General features: G+C 37.3%; 1 protein-coding gene across 3 annotated transcripts; it reads left to right on the forward strand.

Moving 5' to 3' along the window:
- The first annotated feature begins 3,584 nt into the window (after positions 1–3,584).
- LOC103709802 (probable GDP-L-fucose synthase 1) lies at positions 3,585–18,570 on the forward strand. Of its 3 annotated transcripts, XR_005513854.1 has the most exons (4): positions 3,585–3,678; positions 3,790–4,796; positions 17,711–18,087; positions 18,275–18,570. XR_005513854.1 is itself a non-coding variant. In XM_039131444.1 (3 exons), exons 1-2 carry the CDS (start codon positions 3,660–3,662, stop codon positions 4,773–4,775), a joined length of 1,005 nt encoding a protein of 334 aa, XP_038987372.1. In that variant the 5' UTR covers positions 3,585–3,659; the 3' UTR covers positions 4,776–4,796; positions 15,515–16,224. The 3 variants fall into 3 exon arrangements, 2 of the variants coding, with proteins under 2 accessions (XP_038987372.1, XP_008793523.1); XM_039131444.1 differs by lacking the exons at positions 17,711–18,087; positions 18,275–18,570 and adding an exon at positions 15,515–16,224; XM_008795301.3 differs by lacking the exons at positions 17,711–18,087; positions 18,275–18,570 and having other exon boundaries at positions 3,790–5,084.

Genomic DNA, 18,570 nt, shown 5'->3' on the forward strand with positions numbered 1-18,570 from the left:
TGAGATGGGTTGTTTGATGGGTTTTTATGACAGGTAGGGTTGCTGATGCTCTCCATTTACATAGATGAAACAAAGCGGTGATGTTATCATTTTTGTGGTTGGGCTGTGCGAATGATGGTGGGGTCTTGCTTGGCATGCAAGATTCTCTGGATACTCATTGTTATGTTAAGATTGTGGAGTTTTTCCCAAGTGGTGTTTGTCTAGCTTGAATTGACTGATTCTCCTATTGAATAATTAATCCAGGAAGTCTTGATTTATACAATATTGAATACCTCAGTTAATCAATTAAAGACCCGAGAGATGATATTCTATTGCCTGTTCATGGACCTATGTGGCGTTCAATTTTGTTAGTTTTATTCTGTTTCAATTTTATTCTGGTACATGCCTGTATTTATCACGAGTATGAATCACTGAAGCTTTGAATACTTTCTTTTGCTTCACTAGACTGATTAACATGAATCACTGAAGCTTTGAAATTGGAATACTTTCTTTTGCTTCACTAGACTGATTAACCTGGTTGGATCTTGGAGAGTCTGGATCAATCCTTCTCTAAAACTGAATGAGGAATTTGGATTTTGGGGCTTTTGTTAAACCAGCAACGGTAAAAAGTATTTGACCCTTAAGAATGCAGTCTTGCTGGTCACAAGAAGAGAGATTTAAAGAAGGTGTTGATGGGAATATGGATAAAAGAACAGGAGTTCAATATAAAATTGAGATGTATCAAAAAGTTTTTGAGAGAATGGAATTGAAGGAACCTTGACATGTGAATTGTAATTGCAAGGGAAAATGTTGTGAGGTTACTGGCGAAGAAAGTATTTCAGATTTAAACAAGGAGAGAGAAATGGAACTCCGGGCATTCCAGACACAGCTAACAGTTATTCGGATGAGAGATGAGAGCTTGCTAGCTCAAATGGCAAAAAGATCACATTGTGTTATAGAAATGTTGATAGATAACCGCTCAAATGGCAAAAAGATCACATTGAGTTATAGAAATGTTGATAGAAGTTATTTTGAGTTTTACTATGCTTCTTCTGCAATGCAGTTACAGAAAAAAATCATTCTTGAAATTATTGATCAGCAGGAGAACAATGTAACAGGCCAAAAGCAGATCAAGCAAGCTTTCTTTGAGAATCTCAAGAATTTTTAATCTATTGATGAGTATGAAATGAGACAAGAATTTGATCTACCAGCATTGCCAATACTAACATGAGAGCATAAAATGATATAGGGAGCTCAGCTTTCAGATCAGGAACTCAAAGATGCAGTTCCTCTCAACTAGATGATTTAAACCTGTTCAGTTCTGAATGGAACACCTGCTGAACTATCTTTTGCTGGAATATCATTGGTGCATGTTGTTTGTGAAGCAATAAATTATAACTGTTTTCTTTGGTATCACTGCCAAGAGCATGGAATGCAATACTGATCACTCTCATACCGATGACAAGTAACCCAAAGGATAATTTTTTTTTGTAAGACTTCAGACCAAGTAGCCTTATTAACATATCCTTTTGAGATTATAATGACAACCCTGAGGCTGAAACGAGTTTTAGTTAGCACTATTATAAAAGAACAACTCAGTTTTTTTAATGAGATGATGTATTATGTATAATGTTGCTGCTGCACAAGAAATTTTCCATACACAAGAATTAAAGAAAACATAAGCTTTTAATTCTAATTGTATTGAGATTCTAATAAGTTCAGGAAAATAAGCTTTCCATGCAGGATTCAATCAATTTAGGAATTTATACCCACCCACCCAACTGCTTCCTAGTTAATGATCAAATAAAGGGCATATTTCAAGAAAAAAGGGAGTTTGTCAAGGAGGCCTGTTACCATTGAACTTATTTATACTGGCTTAGAGAGTACTGCTTCAATTGCATAATGAGAATGCTGGCACAGACATGACATAATGGTAATGAATATTTCTAAGATAGCTGTATATTTTTTATGTAGACTATTCTTTGATTAATGTGGAAGCTTCATTGTTGGAATGTCGCAGAGGAGAAAAATATAGTACAGATAAGCAAAGACCTGTGCATTTTGGAGTCAAATTTGGAATAGCCAATGGTTCAATTTTAATCTTCTCTTCATTACAAACTTAAAAAGTTGATAAAGCATGCTCTTAGACAAAGAAATCTAAATTGGCTGCCGACTCGAATGGGAGTTCTAATATATGGAAGAACAGGGCTAAGGGATTTTTCCGACATCTTGAGATGCTTTAAGAGAAGCCTGCTTTATGAACGACATCATTTAGTTTGGAGCTGGGCAATAAGATTCTTTTGCAAGTAGCTCTTCAGTCTTTTCCCATACATATTATATCAGCCACAAGAATTTTTTTAGGTGTTATGACAAATATGAAGCAACACATGAGAAATCTTTGTGAAACAAGAAACAGAAACAAACAGCTCCCTTCATTGGTCGCCAAGAGTTTGTATTCCAAAATATCTGAAGAAGGTACCAAAGATTTGGGTAAACTACCAGAAGCTCTAGCAATGAAAAGAGTTGAAAGTTTTAACAGCTTGAAGTTGAGAATATTTGAACTAGAATTGCTGAAGCCTAGTATATATTGAGTATACTACTTCCGGTGCCCAAGGGAAACCTTCTCCAGGTTTTTCAGAAAGGCTCGACTGATCCGCCAAAAGAAAGAGAAAGTCTTACCCCAGAAAGGAATAAACTTGCAGGCTGGAGAAAGAATAGCTTCAGAGTTCTGAAGTTGTTGAAAAATTCCAGATAGTTATTTCCTTTTTACTCAAATAAAACTATTTTATTAAAATAATTGAATTATTTTATTTGTAGTTGCTTATCTTCGTTCCTCTCCTTCTGCCCTTAACTAGTTTCTTGTATGTTTTTTTTATTTTTATTTTTATTTATTTTGGTACGAAAGGGGTAAGATCCTGTTACAGTCATACGAGATTTAGCATCAGCCAAAACAAAGATACAAAAGATTTGCAGGGCAGTTTAATGTCCAATAAATTAGAAAATTCCAGTACTCTAGTTATGGTGGAGGAGAAGAACACCAAAAGGATTATCCTTGGCCAACGCCAGAAGATGAGAAGAAGAGTTACATAACCACTAGGCTGGTTGCTCGTGTAACTAGCTTTGCTTGTTCAATTCAAGTATACAGCCGTGCTGAAATTATTCATGCCACCTTTGGCTTATCCAAGAGTTGGAGTCTCGGGTGAAAAAAAGAAAAAAAAAAATGTATAATAATACTATTAAGATTCGTCATTTCGAAACTGAATTCTGTACCAATATCATTCTTTTGGTACATTTGATACGATATCTATTTCAGCATACTGACTATCGATACATTCTTTATATCGTATATCGATTTGTTATCGATATGGTACAGTATGATTGGATACCTATCGATATTTTGATTGGTCTCCGTTAGGACGGAAAATATTGGGGCAAATATCATGTGAGCTTGAGAACCATGTTGTCAACCGTGCATTGCACGATCTTAGCTTCTTTTAAACAAGTTTCTTAAAAAAAATTAATTTAACAAGTCACAACACACTCACAAGTCAAATAAAGTCCTCTATTCACGTGCTATGCACATGCTAAGTCACTAAATACGTGCCTCTTGCTCTCCTGATACATTCCTGCTCTCCAAAACTATTCTCCTTTCTTCAGCGAGAGAAGCCATCAGGTAAAAAATGGGAAGCCTCGACGCAGGTAACTCTCTCTCTCTCTCGCTTTCTCTCCATAATCTATTCGAATTCTTGATTTCCATTATTTCGCCCCTTTAACCCTAACTCCAGCCCCATTCTAATGTATTCTCCTTAGATACCACCACCACCACCACCACTGTGGGCTCCTTCCACTCGGACAAGTCCGCCAAGGTGTTCGTCGCCGGCCACCGTGGGCTCGTCGGCTCCGCCGTCCACCGGAAGCTGGAATCCCTGGGCTTCACCAACCTCCTCCTCCGCACCCACGCGGAGCTGGACCTCACCCGCCAGTTCGCTATCGAGTCCTTCTTCGCCGCCGAGCAGCCCCGCTACGTGATCCTCGCCGCCGCCAAGGTCGGTGGCATCCACGCCAACTCCACTTTCCCCGCCGACTTCATCGCCGTCAACCTCCAGATCCAGACCAACGTCGTGGACGCCGCCCTCCGGTGCGGCTCTGTCCGCAAGCTCCTCTTCCTGGGCTCTTCCTGCATCTACCCCAAGCTCGCCCCCCAGCCCATCCCCGAGTCTGCCCTCCTCTCTGGCCCTCTCGAGCCCACCAACGAGTGGTACGCCGTCGCCAAGATCGCCGGCATCAAGATGTGCCAGGCCTACCGCCTCCAGCACCGCCTCGACGCCATCTCCGCTATGCCCACCAACCTCTACGGCCCCTTCGACAACTTCCACCCGGAGAACTCCCACGTCCTCCCCGCCCTCATCCGCCGCTTCCACGAGGCCAAGATCTCCGGCGCCAAGGATGTCGTGGTCTGGGGCACTGGATCCCCTCTCAGGGAGTTCCTCCACGTCGACGATCTTGCTGATGCTGTCGTCTTCTTGATGGACCGCTACTCGGGCCTGGAACACGTGAATGTCGGCAGCGGGAAGGAGGTGAGCATCAAAGAGCTGGCGGAGATGGTGAAGGAGGTGGTCGGGTTCCAAGGGGAGCTGGTCTGGGATGCCACGAAGCCGGATGGGACCCCGAGGAAGCTCATGGACAGCTCGAGGCTGGCAGGGATGGGGTGGGAGGCGAAGATCTCGCTCAAGGATGGGCTCGTCAATACCTACAAGTGGTATGTGGAGAACGTAGCAAAGCAGCAGCAGCAGTAATGATGTTCTGATCTTCCCTTGGTATCTTTTTCTCCTCTTCTTCCATTTGTGTTCTATCTGATGGTTTCCATTATATCATTGTTGTTGTTATTACATCAGTATGCTTTTGGGGAGACGACTACATTGAGATCAAAATGTTATCTACATACAAAATCTTGGATGGATATGTAGTTACATTCTTGTTGATTTTACTAATAAAAGAGTATCACTTTGCTCCGATAATGTTTTATGCGGAGCATTTGTTAGATTAAATCAAGGTGTCTTGTTGTAACTGATGAATTCAAAAAGAATTCACCTTTGAAGGAATTGCATATTTTGATATAAGATGCGGTATGGTGGAGTAGTGCTTTCTTAAATACAGAAATTATTACAGAAGAATAACAGTACCCTTTTGGGAGATAGTCCATGATTAGACTACTATTCACGGTTACAAAACATCTTTATGCAGTGTATAATATGATTTAAGTAATTGTCTAATTCTCAATGTTAACAGCTGGTAGCACTCAACATTTTCCTTTGGGAAGGCAATGACACCAAAAAATTCTTGTGAATTTGCACGATAGTTGAAGATGAATGGACATTGTTTGACACCGAGTTCATATCTCTTTTGTTATTATCCTTCAAGAATGCTCTCACTGTAAAAGATTATCTCGTATACTCTCACTGTGAAAGATTATCTCTTATATGAGAGAATATATATCACAATAATTCATGGATTTGAGTTTCTAATTAGTTTGCACACCATGCCTCTAGTTCAATTTGAGGTTTTCTAAGCTAGCGCTTTTCCTTACATTAGGATTAGAGGCTACATCGCAAGCATCTCTAAGATATTTTGAAGTACTCAAGCTACACCTATTTTAAGAACAATATCATTTATATTTAGAATCTACCTTCAAGCTCAAATCCATAGACCCTCCTAACTGTATCTTGTAAGTACAGTGCTATTTGCAATAACTAACAATATGGCCGCAGCACCTAATCACCAATTTGTTTGTCGCTCAACTTTTTTCCTTTATAATCTCCCCAAGTCATTTTTTTGGCTACATCCTAAGTGCCTCTTTGAGCTAATTATCTCATATACATCACTCTTCTATCATTGCAAACTCATATACATAGTTAACTTGATAGTACTTGTGTACCTTAAACCCTTCAATTCCTTCTCAAAGGCCACCTCTCGTCTCTTGATGTAATGCAAAATCACTCAAGGAAAGAAATATTCTGATGAACACATGTTTTCCGTAATGCTAAATAGTTTTTATTGAGAAATTAATTGCAAAATATTCAAATCTATGCCATTTTTTTCTTTTTTTTCTTCCCTTACTTAACAGTATATCCAGAAACGATATGAACATATGCCATTTTTTTTGGTTTTAATTTTTGGATTTGTACTGTTTCTTGGGAGTACTTTGGGTGAAATACGTTCCTTATCAAAAGCACTCTCTTCCGGCCTATATTTTTGCTTAAGCACAATCAAGTGTATATGAACTAGAATCTTCAAACCAAGATACGTAGTCTCGGTACCGGATCCCATACTGATGCCATATTGTTACTGTATTGGTATGCCCAGTAAAGAGAATGGTTGGGCATACCGACAGCGTACTAAGCGTCGGTATGCCCTTCGTACCCTATACCGCTATGGTATGGTATGGTGTGTTTCGTACCATCCGGTTTGGTACGGTATGACGTACCTTGCTTCAAACTCAACTTGCATTTAACCTCATTTCACAAAAAATTTAGAATCTAATATTTTGACAAGGTAAAGAGGAAACATGGTTGAAAGTTGATTATCTAGTGGTATCTTTTGCTTCTTTTTTGTCTTTATTTATTTATTTATTTTTGTGTGGGGCGGGGGGATTTGATGTTGATCCAGCTTGATTTTGCAAGAATTGCTTTGATCGGGCACTCTCCATGAATTTGTTCCTCTCTAAAGCCAAGCAGCTCCTCACCTCCCTCTATGGTGAAGAAACGGGATGAAAAACAACAAAGCTTTAGGAGCTTTGTGATCCAATGCTGGTTGGTACCGGTCCATGTCAACCATATTGAACTAACACGCTTTTGTACAAGCAGGTATCAATAGGCTCAATCAATACTTTGGCACACACCTATACCCATTTCTGGTCCAGGTTTTAAGGCACATAGTAGCATGGAGTGGCACACAAAGTCATCCTAGCCAATGTAGGTGAGGTTAATGTCAAGAATCTAGGAAGTTATTAGTAATTTAATGATTATAATGGCTTCCTACAACAAAAAGATAAAAGGAGTAGATTTGTGTAAGTCTTAGGGTTTTGGGAAAAAGAAAAGGATGGATAACCTTTCTAAGGTTTCCTGGATTGGGTTATGATAGGAGAATATATTATTTAGACTTAAGAAGATTCAGGCAGGGGTTTCTAAGAATTCAAGAGTTAAATTTCAGGTTCTATTTTCTTGTGCACATTTTTTGATTCTGTGCACAGATTTTTGTGATTCAGATGGAAAGAAGCCTAGGTCAGTGCTATAAGGGCTTCCTATGGTTTGAAATAAATTCTCCATTTCTATGATTCTAATGAGATAAATAAATTAGAAAATGTCGTTACAAGCTAACTTGAATATTTTTTCTCAGATAAGAATTATCTTGAATATATTTAGATTTAGATCCACAAAGGTAGACTATAGGAAAATAAAAGTGGAAGAGAAAGAGGATTAAAGAGTATATTAGAGAAAAATCATTAAGAGAGGAGGAACTACCAAAGTTAGATTAAACAAACACAACTAGAAACCAATGTTTCCTACTTATAAAAAGACTACTGATAATACTTAGAATAACCCTAAGAAAAGATGTTTAATTGAACCTAAAACTCCACATTATTCAAAATTATAAACTATTCTAAATTGCAACTTTGTCAATAATAAGATTGCCGAAATTTTCAAAGCAGCGATGAGACATTAAATGAAGATTTGAGGGTTAATGTGTATCTAATCACATATTATGAGCTTTGTGTGAACCTAATATCTGCGCTTGGTTGATTAATTGCATATTTCAAAGCCAAGCAGGTTTAAACAATGAACTGAGAGTTTTTTGTGCAGCTTTCTCTTCTTTGGCAAACAATTAAAATTGATGATCTCGGGCTGCTTAGTTTTCCTTCCTCGAGCTTCATGATGATCTCGATCATCTTACAAATTCCTTAAGCCTAACAAATATGTTATTTTGGCATCTTTTAGGTTAACAAAACACATGGAGCATCATAACTTTCCAGCATACATTTTTTGCTAATCTTTGTAAAGTTATCATCTTTCTAAAGATATTGGGTTGTCTAAGAAGAGATCAACATAAAATTATCTGCTCAAGCAACTTTCTTTTCTTCTACATGCAATTCAATCCATATGACTACTCCCTTCTTGTTTGCTGTCATCTGTGAAGGATGAACTTTTATCGCTTCTTTGGTTAATCATGACCTTTGTTTTCAATCATTCTCCTTTATTTTAGTCCATGAGTTATATTTTGATTCCATTCTAGTTCCTTTCTTCCCTCTTTTTGTACTCGTTTCTCAATTAGATAAGTACTGTGAATCCCAAGCAAACACAATGTTACAAAATATTTTCAAATGTTGTCCAATTTTTACTCACTACCCATCACTCCTTAATTGCCCTAGTTATTGCCACCATGTGGTCTGGTGTTGTTTTGGCTCTTGATTTGCCTGTCTGTTTTGCTAAAAGTGTGGAAGTTTGATAGGAGGATCTTGAAAGAGCCTCTCATCACATTTGGGAGACCACATCAATACTTATCATAATCGGATTTTCCTTAAATTCTGAGTGAAGTTTGTGAATATGAATGAGAACTAATCAACTCATTTCATTTCATGAACAGACGAAAATCCTTCACACTCTTATGTCGGGGTCATTCACCTTTTTCTGGATCCAAGTTAATGTTAGTTACATCAAAGTCTGCTCTTAATCCACTAGGTTCTTACATAAAGCTCTTGGAACTACTCAACCCTTTCCAGAAATCTATTTTTTTTTATCTCTGATCATTATCCGCATATATTAGAGGGAGAGTTAAACTAGAACCGTTATTCTTAACCTGATAGAATTGAATCCCTTTAAGCCCACCCACCCACTCTTTCACTAAAATTACTTCCATTTAATGAAGATGCTTGTCAACTAATTCACAAACCCATGATGAGGCCTCATCTCAAGGGTTCTGCCTTCTGTATGATTCTTAAGCGTATTAGCCACCTCCAGCTTTTTCATTCTTGGTCATGTTACATTTTGTTCAAACATAATTTCTAGTCTTTTCGTGTTGCATCTCTTAACATGACTTTCCATTTCTTTTAAGTTTCAGGATGAGATCTTCAATGCTCTCATTGTTTTTCTCTAGTTCTGTTTATTTCTCTCCCTTCATCCACAGAAGTCTAATACTTTCAGTTTCATGGTTGTCCAGGCAGTCGATAGTTATTGGATGGAGAGCTAAAAACTATTAATGGTCTATTATAGTAGATGTTGTCAAGCACTGTATAGTAAGTTTGGGAGTGTAGATGCATAGGGTAGTAAGGGATCTGTTCTTTCAGATCTCACTAAATGATAAGGGTTAATAATCCAAGTGTGTTTGATATAGATGATGGCGTACTAGACTGCCCAAGGTGCTGCAATTAGGAATTGGATTCTTAAGTTTTCTATCGTAAATAGAAAATGCCAAAGTGGAACCATCCCATGATCAATCATGGAAAATCAGGGCTAGTGCCAAATTAGTGGCCTTTAGAGGGGAATTCCAACTTATTCAGGTGGCGGTGCCTTATAGTTAGTAGTTTTAGGGTTGCAAGCCTTGGAAAACTTGGGTTTAAGGTGTGAAACTAATATCAGAAAATGTATCCGGCACGTTAACAGTTCGGTATGATGCGATTGGTATGGTACACACCCCATAGTGAGACAGTCTCCCAATGCCTTTTTTTTCTCGTTTATATTCATGGTACTATGCGAAACCGAGTGGTATGGATTGGTATTGGGCGGTTCTGCTTGGTTCGAAATGATATAGACCGGTTCGGCTTATATACCCTACTAAACCTCAGTACCATACCAGTTCCTTAGTAGTATGGTGTGGTTGGTGCAAATGGCGTGTGTCGGTACCATAGACCTTGTCAGGGTTGTTTGTGAGGTTGGAGTTAGTTTAGCATGCTCTTGTAATTTCAACTTTTCCTTTTAATCCTTAATTTATTACTTGTAATATGAGGTAATCAATTAATGATTACTAGATCATCTTGTTAGTTTTCTCTGACTCAAATTTCTAGGTCTCTAAGGATTTTTTTTTATAGATTGCTAGGATGAGGTTAGATTTCTTTCTTAAATTCTAAATTAACCAAGTTGAGCAATTTGTCAGGATTTATCACTCTAGAATTGTGGTTATTGATAACTCCACTTTCTCAACTACTAATCGAGTCATCTTGATAACTATGATTTTTAATGAAAGTGAAAAAGCCACAAGGCAAGTTCTCTACTTATAGTTATCGATATAGTTGCATATATTCATGATCCAATTCCTAATGCCAGTACAGTCTGATTTTGTATTACGATTGTTTGACTATTGCATAATGTCTATTATATCTTGAATAACCCTTCAAATACTTAAAATACTTCTTACCTTCCTCATTTAAGTTGTAACCTTTTTCTTTTGCCAAAGTTAATGAGTTAGTATCAAGGTTCGTCGTACCGATACCGGACGCTGTACCGGTGCCACACTAGCATAGTATCAGTACGGTACGGTACAGAATTTTTTGGCATATCGAAGGTCGGTACACCGCCGGTACCAGTATCGGTATCGAACCGGTATGGTACGTTATTCCTAGTACCATCCGGTTCGGTACGATACGGCATACCATAGTAGGTAGACTTGAGTAGGTGTCTCCTCCTGCAGAACCCTCGGTCTTTCCAAAATTTCTTCATGCAATTCATGCAATGATTTATTATGTCCATCCTTGTTATTATGAAAGGAGCTTTACTCTTCCACCTTAGTTGAATGAAGGAACTAGCTTCCTTGATGCCTTTTCTTTCTGAGATTTATGGAAGGATCAGAATGAAATGATCTTTTATCAAGAGCAGATGTATAGCAATCTTGCACGCCATCATATAAAGGGGACTTGTAAGCTGTTTAGCTACCATCAAGCCAGCAGGAATGCTAGTTCAATGATGACCACTAATGGAGGAAATACTGGTAGGTTGAATCTAATTCCAAACCATTTTGGCAATCATATGTTATAGTTGCTTTGGGCAGTCTAGAATCATTGCTGAGCAAGATGACATAATTAACTTCGCACTCTGGGTGGGAATATGGTGTCCAAGAAGTTGGATTTTGAACCCAAATCTTGGTTTGCTATGCCAAATGTAGTATATAATGCAAGAAATCTGTTCTCTTGTGACTCTATTTTAGATGGCCAAGGTCATGTATGTTCATAGGGAAGGTAATTGTGCAGTTGATTGGTGGCACAGAGAGCCATTTATCTGGGGGATATGCTATGATGTTGTACATTGGTAGTATTAGGATGCATCTGAAACATGTAAACCGACTAATCAAACATAATGTCGATGAGGATTCATAAGTAAATAGATAGAGTTGGACATAAAGGTAGGTAATTATTGTTTTGTACAGGTGAGGAATCCTTGAAATATAGAGTGCCTAGTAAATTTGTTGCTTAGAACTGCACATTCTGATAACTTGAAAAGTAGACTTCAATAACAAATACCAGAAATTGAATGATCTTCATAGAAGGATGGACACAAGTTTTCCCATGCTTTTAGGTGAATGTAATGATGATGAAAAGTTGTTTGTTCACCTTTTAATCCAAAATCCTGATCACCCTCCTTGTCTCTTTTGGTTGAAATGAAAGAACAACATTACAAGGATTCTTTTTTCTCCAAAAGACATTCCTGCTGATGCTCTTAGAAAGAGTCGCCTTAAATCTGTTTCTTCTGTTATTTCAGTGTGGAGATTCATTACACTCTAATCAGTTCTATGCAAAATTCTCCTGGAAAGTATATAATTAATCTTCAAATAGGAAGAGCAAGCTGAATTTATGTGTTCAGTGAGGGTGTGCCGCAGTCTTATATAATTCTATCCTCTAAGTGATTCCTTTTTCATTTTCAATTATCAGGGCAATTGTGAGTTTATAAATGATTAAAGAACAAGGATAACTTCATGGTGATTATAAGTTATTAGAGAACAAGAACAAGCATAGATTTATATTTTCCCTTCTCTCTACGAATAACTGTGGAGGTACCATCTATTAGATTTAGGTAGATCAGATAGTTGGCAACAATGCTACAAACTAGAACCTCCATGTGAAGGATGCAAGCGCTATGCTATAGCCCAAGTCTCTACTTGGTTATTTTGTAAGTTCATTACTTTTGGAAATAATTGTTATATGTAACATTTGGTAAATTCAAATTCTCTGTCTCTTTCTGGTTCTTTTACTAATATTGTCTAAACAGTCATATTCTTAGTTATTTCATATGGCAGGGAACTTCAGTTGGATTCTAAACATTCTAGGTCACCTTCTCTGGTCAAAAGATAATTACTCAATACTAGGAATAGTTTGTCTAGGATAACAAACTGGTTTCAGAATCTTCTTAGAATCTCGAACCTGCACGTACCTTTTTAAGCAATTCCGTGCTAAGAGTGTTTCTAAAATATCCGCTTCTACGCGCTCTCACCCGACTCTGGCAAGGAATCTTCCAACCTGTCATATATTTTCAGTTGGTGGTCATTGAAATTCATGGGTTTAGGTTGAGTTGGGTAGAAATTTTTCCACATCCATTTTCAGAAGAGGGTTAACCTGTTCTCAGGTTGGTTAATGACCCTGTGAAGGCTTACAGATTCTCTCGGAAAGCTTTTCTCTCTTTAATGCTAATACTTACCTGGGCCTGTTCTTTTGGCTGTCAATATACTAACAAGTTCGAGGAATAGTCTGTCCTCTTTGCAATCATATCCATATAAGCTCTTATTTATTTAACCGCAGGCATTTACCCATCCAATCCGTTTCCAACCGGGCTATTGGCCTATCGTATGGCAGAACTGAAAGACTAGACGCACTTGTGTAAAGCCATAAATGACATGAGAAAGAGGGGAGGGTTTTCTGATGATCTCCCTATTGTTCGGCCTGTTCAGATAAGAATGCCTTTACTCATTATCTTCCCCTGTCATACAATGGTCTTATTTTTTCACTTTTTTAAATAGACAGCCTTGAGACTAATTTCGTCCTAATGGATCTTCTGAAGAGAATAAAATTTGGTTCTGCTTTTCCATGATCGTGGTTGGATAGGTGTGGCAGGAGAGAGATCATGTAGGATTACAACCAATTTTTTTTGCATATATTGCTAGTAAATGGTGCATCTGTTGGTTATGCAGTGAGAACAGAAAATCCAGAAAGTTTGTGATCTTGGAGGAAAATTCTAAAATTAGCACTTACTGGTAATATTACTTAGTTGTCTAGGAGATGACTGAAATCCCGTTGATGGAAGCTGAACAATGGGTGATTTATTTTTCTGAATAATTATAAGCACTCATACTTGCTCAGCTAAGATTTCAGTACTTATGACATTTTGAGTGGACGATAGATAAAAAGATCATGGTTGCAAAGCCGGATAAGCACAAAGCCATGAGTCCAAGTCTCATGCCAACCAGGCATTACCATGACTGTCACTGCCATAACCACCACCTTATAAACTGATACAACAAAGCATATAAAGCCATACAAAAGGTGGAAATTTAAAAAGATGATGTTTGTGAATGCACATGACTTTTATAAGAATGAAAGTAATTGAATATTAGATACATCAATAACAGGTTGCAGTCAACTCAAGTGGGTGATGCCTTAGTGATCACACCCCTCCTCTGGGTTTGAGTCTTGAGCGTCTAGGCTTTTAGATTGTTGTTTTGGGGGAATGTTCAAGCTCAAGCCAAAGTCGGCAGATGCTTGTTCTTGACTGCTGATTTAATTGAGCCTGAACAAGTTGTTATGGAGCCAAACTCAAGCTTCCACTTGTTCTTATATTCTCAGGACTGTTCAGCCTTGGCTAATTTATAAGTTGATCTTGAATATGAGGCTCGAACATGGTTTGCTATCAGATTGAGACTGAGCTGTAAATGAACACCTTGTTGGTTTGGAGGGAAATAGTAGGACTAACCATGTTTTATCTATAACCAAAACTTCAGAATGGAGCTCCGTGTCTCCACAGACATGCGCTGTGCAAGTCTACACTTTCCTTGGGTGGCAGCGGTGGTTGCGACTGCAATGAACCAAGAGGGGAGGATTGTGCCAACTTGGGAATGGATTGGGGAACAATAGTTAAGAGCTAAGTTAGTTTTGTAGCTATATCATATACAGTGCTAGAAAAGAGACTACCACCTCTCATGCTCAGATCAGGATTTGCAAGATCTACTCTCCATTACTCTTCTTTCTGGGGGAAAGAGACATATATAATCAATATAATGATCATAGCATTATAATATTTATGGAGACTTTGTTTTAGTGAGTATTTTCTTAATACCTAGTATTGCATGAAGCAAACTTTTTATGATGGACCATTGAGTATTCAATATCAATGTTCAATATAATCATGTGATAAAGAAATTGAATGTAAAGAAAAAAGGGGCAATCTTGAGAAACAGTGACTCCCTGTAAAGAAACCTCTCTTTTCTTTAGACAGGGACACTCTACTCTTCAGATATCAAGGTTTTGATCTCGCAAAAGAGCTAATATTCGGATAAATCGCAGATGTCCTCCTTTCCTGTCGTGTGCCTTATCTTTTACTTTGATCACGACCATCCATCTTGCATGTTTACTGCACATGTTCACTGCTAATTCTGGTAGAGAAATAGAACAGCTTATATGAATGAAATGGAGATAGATGTGTTGGCACAGCAATTCAGTAAACTAAAAAACAAAATGACCTGCTGAGGCTATTCACTCTGTTTTCTAGGCATTCCTCCGATGCCTGGACCAGAAGTCCCTCATTCTCTCTAGTAATAATACATGATTTTTGGGTTAAGATGGTTCTGTGTTGAATAGGGACTAGAACTCCCAATGAGCTAGTTGATATTGAAGTTTGATCCAATATTCAATAATTTTGTGATTTCTCTAAAATTGTTGCTTCTTTTGATATTTTTCTGCAATATCCTTGTTTCCAACATGAGAACCTTAAAATAATAGAGCTTTTATTTCAATAATTAAAACATTAATATTTGCAATAAAATATGTTCTCTTTAGTGACCTTAAATGATCGAAACCTTCATTGAAACCAATAAGAGTAGATACAGATTTGAAATTATAATGATAGTAGCAGACAAATATAAATTGGACATGCTGACATGGTTGAAATATCTATTAATATGTAATATATAATTATGTATATATATACACACATATACATGTAAGTAATGATTTTTTATTGGATGTCGAATCTAGCCAATTCCTCACCTGACCTGATAAGCTTATCACTCTGAATGGGGCCCTGCAACACAAGCATGTGGTTTTTTTCCCCTCTGATCATGATTATTTTGGTGCTAATATTGTTTTCATAATTCTTTGAAAGTAAACGCCTCGTTTCAAAAGGGTTGTTGATAGGTGCATGAAAATGTACCTTTTAACACTACCACTTTAGGCTAAATTGTTAAGACTTAAGCATGATTTGGGTATTTTTATGATATTTTTCTAATCTGAGCTTTACTTCACAAAGTGTCCAAGTCTTAATTGATTTTGGTGATTTTATTGTAGGAATGGAGTTAAGGAGATTGAATGTCCCATTGCAGTCCGAATGAAATGAAACTTGGTGGGGATGAAGTAGACATGTTGAGGTTTCATATGCATCAAGAATCAGGTCAATTGGAGCTCCAGAAAGAAAGTTATGAGGTTGCAAAGTTAGGTTTTCCTAAACTGCCAGCCTGGGCCCTGACATATCAGACCTTTGTGTAGTATTTTGATGATTTTGGGAGATACAAAAGTCCAATTGAGCTGATTCAAATTTTGTTGGAAACTAGACTTCTAGGGCTTTCTAATGACTATAAGAACACAAAATTTGGAGATTAGATGTGATCTAGAGAGCCTCCCAAACTTTATGCTAACGTTGGTGCTCGAGGGTAAAGTCGGAAAAACGCATGCAGACGTGTCTAAGTCGTGTTTCTTAGGGTTTTTAGCCCCAAAACCATATATATACTTGGAGGAGCACACCGTACTGAGGGAGAAAGAGCTACATTACAAAGAAATCATCAAGAGGAGCCAAAAATTCATGGAGAGCTAATTCTTTGGTGAAGCTAGGGATCAACTCGCTTGGATAATAGTAGTTTCATTTATATTTGATCTATGTAATAGATTCTCATGTTGATACAATTCTTGTTTATTATCTCTTATCAATAGATCTTTTCTTGTGTTGGGATAGTCTTGAACTGATTCTTTTCATAGATTCAGCCATGTCTTTTTCTATAGAATTGTTGAGGTGCTTGATTATATCTAGATTTGATTGTTATCTAGTTAGTGTGATTTTTTGCTGAAATATTGCCATTGGGTATATTTTTGTCTTTGAATCTGAGTCTAATAGGATAACAATCCTTGTTTTTTAAAGAGGAGAATGATTTTCTAGAATTACCACTAAATATTTTGATTGTAATGCTATATCTTCTAATTAGAGAATCTGGTGCTATGATCTCTAATTGAGTTAACCAATGGATCAAATATGAATGGAATTACCTGATTCAAGTGAGAAATTTCCGATGCTTGCTGCCATTAATTCTGGTCATATCTTTTTACTACTACAATCTAATTGTCAATTTACGTTTAAACGTTCACATTATATTTTACTGTTTTGATATTTCTCCTTAGTTTCGTAATTTCTTTTAATGTTTCTACCTTCTCCCTGTGGAATCGACACCCCAATATATGCTGCGATAGCCACGTTATTCTTTGGGCGTAATCAGTTGTCTAAGATTGTTATTTGATATCAAGATTATGTCAAGATAGTCAACACCTCATTTCAAAAGGGTTGTCTAAAATTGTTATTTGATATCAAGATTATGTCAAGATTAAATGGGTACTATCTTGTGTTCCATCATTTAAAATGTGAGCTTTCTGCTTTGTGAAAATGGCGGTTCTTGCATCCCTTTTTCAGTTAAAAAATTATAACAACCATCATAGGTCATTGTAATGATGTCATATGACGATGATAACAGGTTTTTTTTTTTCCTTGACGCATATCTTTTCATTATGTATATAAGTAAATATTATTTACTGGCAAATTATTGCATATTTTCAATGAAGTGAAGTAGCACAGTCATTTGCTATTATTATCTGTTGTCTTCCAATTATTATGGTGGTCATTTAATTCCGGAAAATTATAGCTCATGATTGGACTGAGCTAACAGTGGTTCTTTTGTTTCTCTTCTCATCGTTTTTCTTTGCGAGACAATGGTTTTCTGTTTTTGTGTTTTTTTTTTTGTAGCAAAGTGATGCAATGGCTTTTAGTCTTTTACTTCCATTACAACGACTGATTCTCCTAGGAAGCTGATATGGGGGATGATAGAAATTTACTGGAGAGAACCTAAAAATTTTTAATTAACTATATATAGAGATAATGCTTTTTTTAATGTGCCAATCATAGCTTGACATGTTCACAGAAAAAAGAATAAAAGACTATCAGCTGCAGGGACTGAGATAACTAGGACAAACTGTAGCATTCTTCTGCTCTTCTCCTTGCTTCAAACAAGATTCTTAACTTTCCCCACCATTCCTCTTAAAAGGAGAGGAAGAAGGAACAAAAAGAAGCAGCTGATAGGATCGGTTTCCAACATCCTGTGGTCTAATAGTCTCTTTTTTCTTGCGTTAGAACAATAATCACAAGTTTGGCTAGGTTGAGGGACTATTTTTATCACCAATCTTTTATTTTAAAAGTTAGACTGATCTTGTTTTCTGTACGGTTAGCTGCTGTTGGTGCAGGAAACCATTAAAATCCAAATTTGGATTCAATCAGTGTTGCAGTCTCATGTGATGCTCCTCCCTCCGTGCTGGACTGTTGGACCATTCTCTACTCTCTGATAGTTTTGTTTTGATCATAATGCTGAACACTTTGTTATATGTTATAAAACTGGACCACGGCACCAGCCCTGGTGACCGTGTCCCTCCAATTGGATGCAGTGCCATGCACGTACCTTGGGAGGTGTTTTCTCAAATATTTGACAAGAGTATTTCTTGAAATGAGCTGAACGCTTTGTTGTCATATATTATAAAACTGGACGACGGCCCCATTCCCCATGGATGCCCCTCCATTTGGATGCAGTTAGCTCCATGAACATACCTTGGTAGGTGTTTTCTCAAATATTTGATGCAAATATTTCTTGTATCCTTTCTTTAAAATAATGGGTAGTGATTCTATTGTACTCTGTCATTGAAAAAATTGTAGAATATTTTATACTACTTTGTCTATGATTCGTTTTTCAAACATCAATTTCCAAAAGAATGCCTAATTGTGAGGGAAATGCATTTCAGACAAAAATGCTTAAACATTAAAGTTGGAGCGCTCTCTTAATTAAACAAGGCACAAATAGCGGAGATGGAGGGCAGCGTACCCCAGCACCACGGCAAGAAGAAAAATTTTGGTAGCCCCCTTGCTATGATCTTGCCAATTTCTGCAACATTTGCAACTTTCACAAATTTTGCTTCTTTACACAACAAGGAAGTTTCATTTTATATGGCCCGCAAATTGGATGTGAATAGGAAAATGATGGACTTAATAATATGAGTATTAATATATTTCAATAAGATGAACTTTGCTTCTTTTGATA

The sequence above is a fragment of the Phoenix dactylifera genome, chromosome 1 (genome assembly GCF_009389715.1).
Source record: "Phoenix dactylifera cultivar Barhee BC4 chromosome 1, palm_55x_up_171113_PBpolish2nd_filt_p, whole genome shotgun sequence".
In the NCBI taxonomy this organism is placed as follows: Eukaryota; Viridiplantae; Streptophyta; class Magnoliopsida; order Arecales; family Arecaceae; genus Phoenix; species Phoenix dactylifera.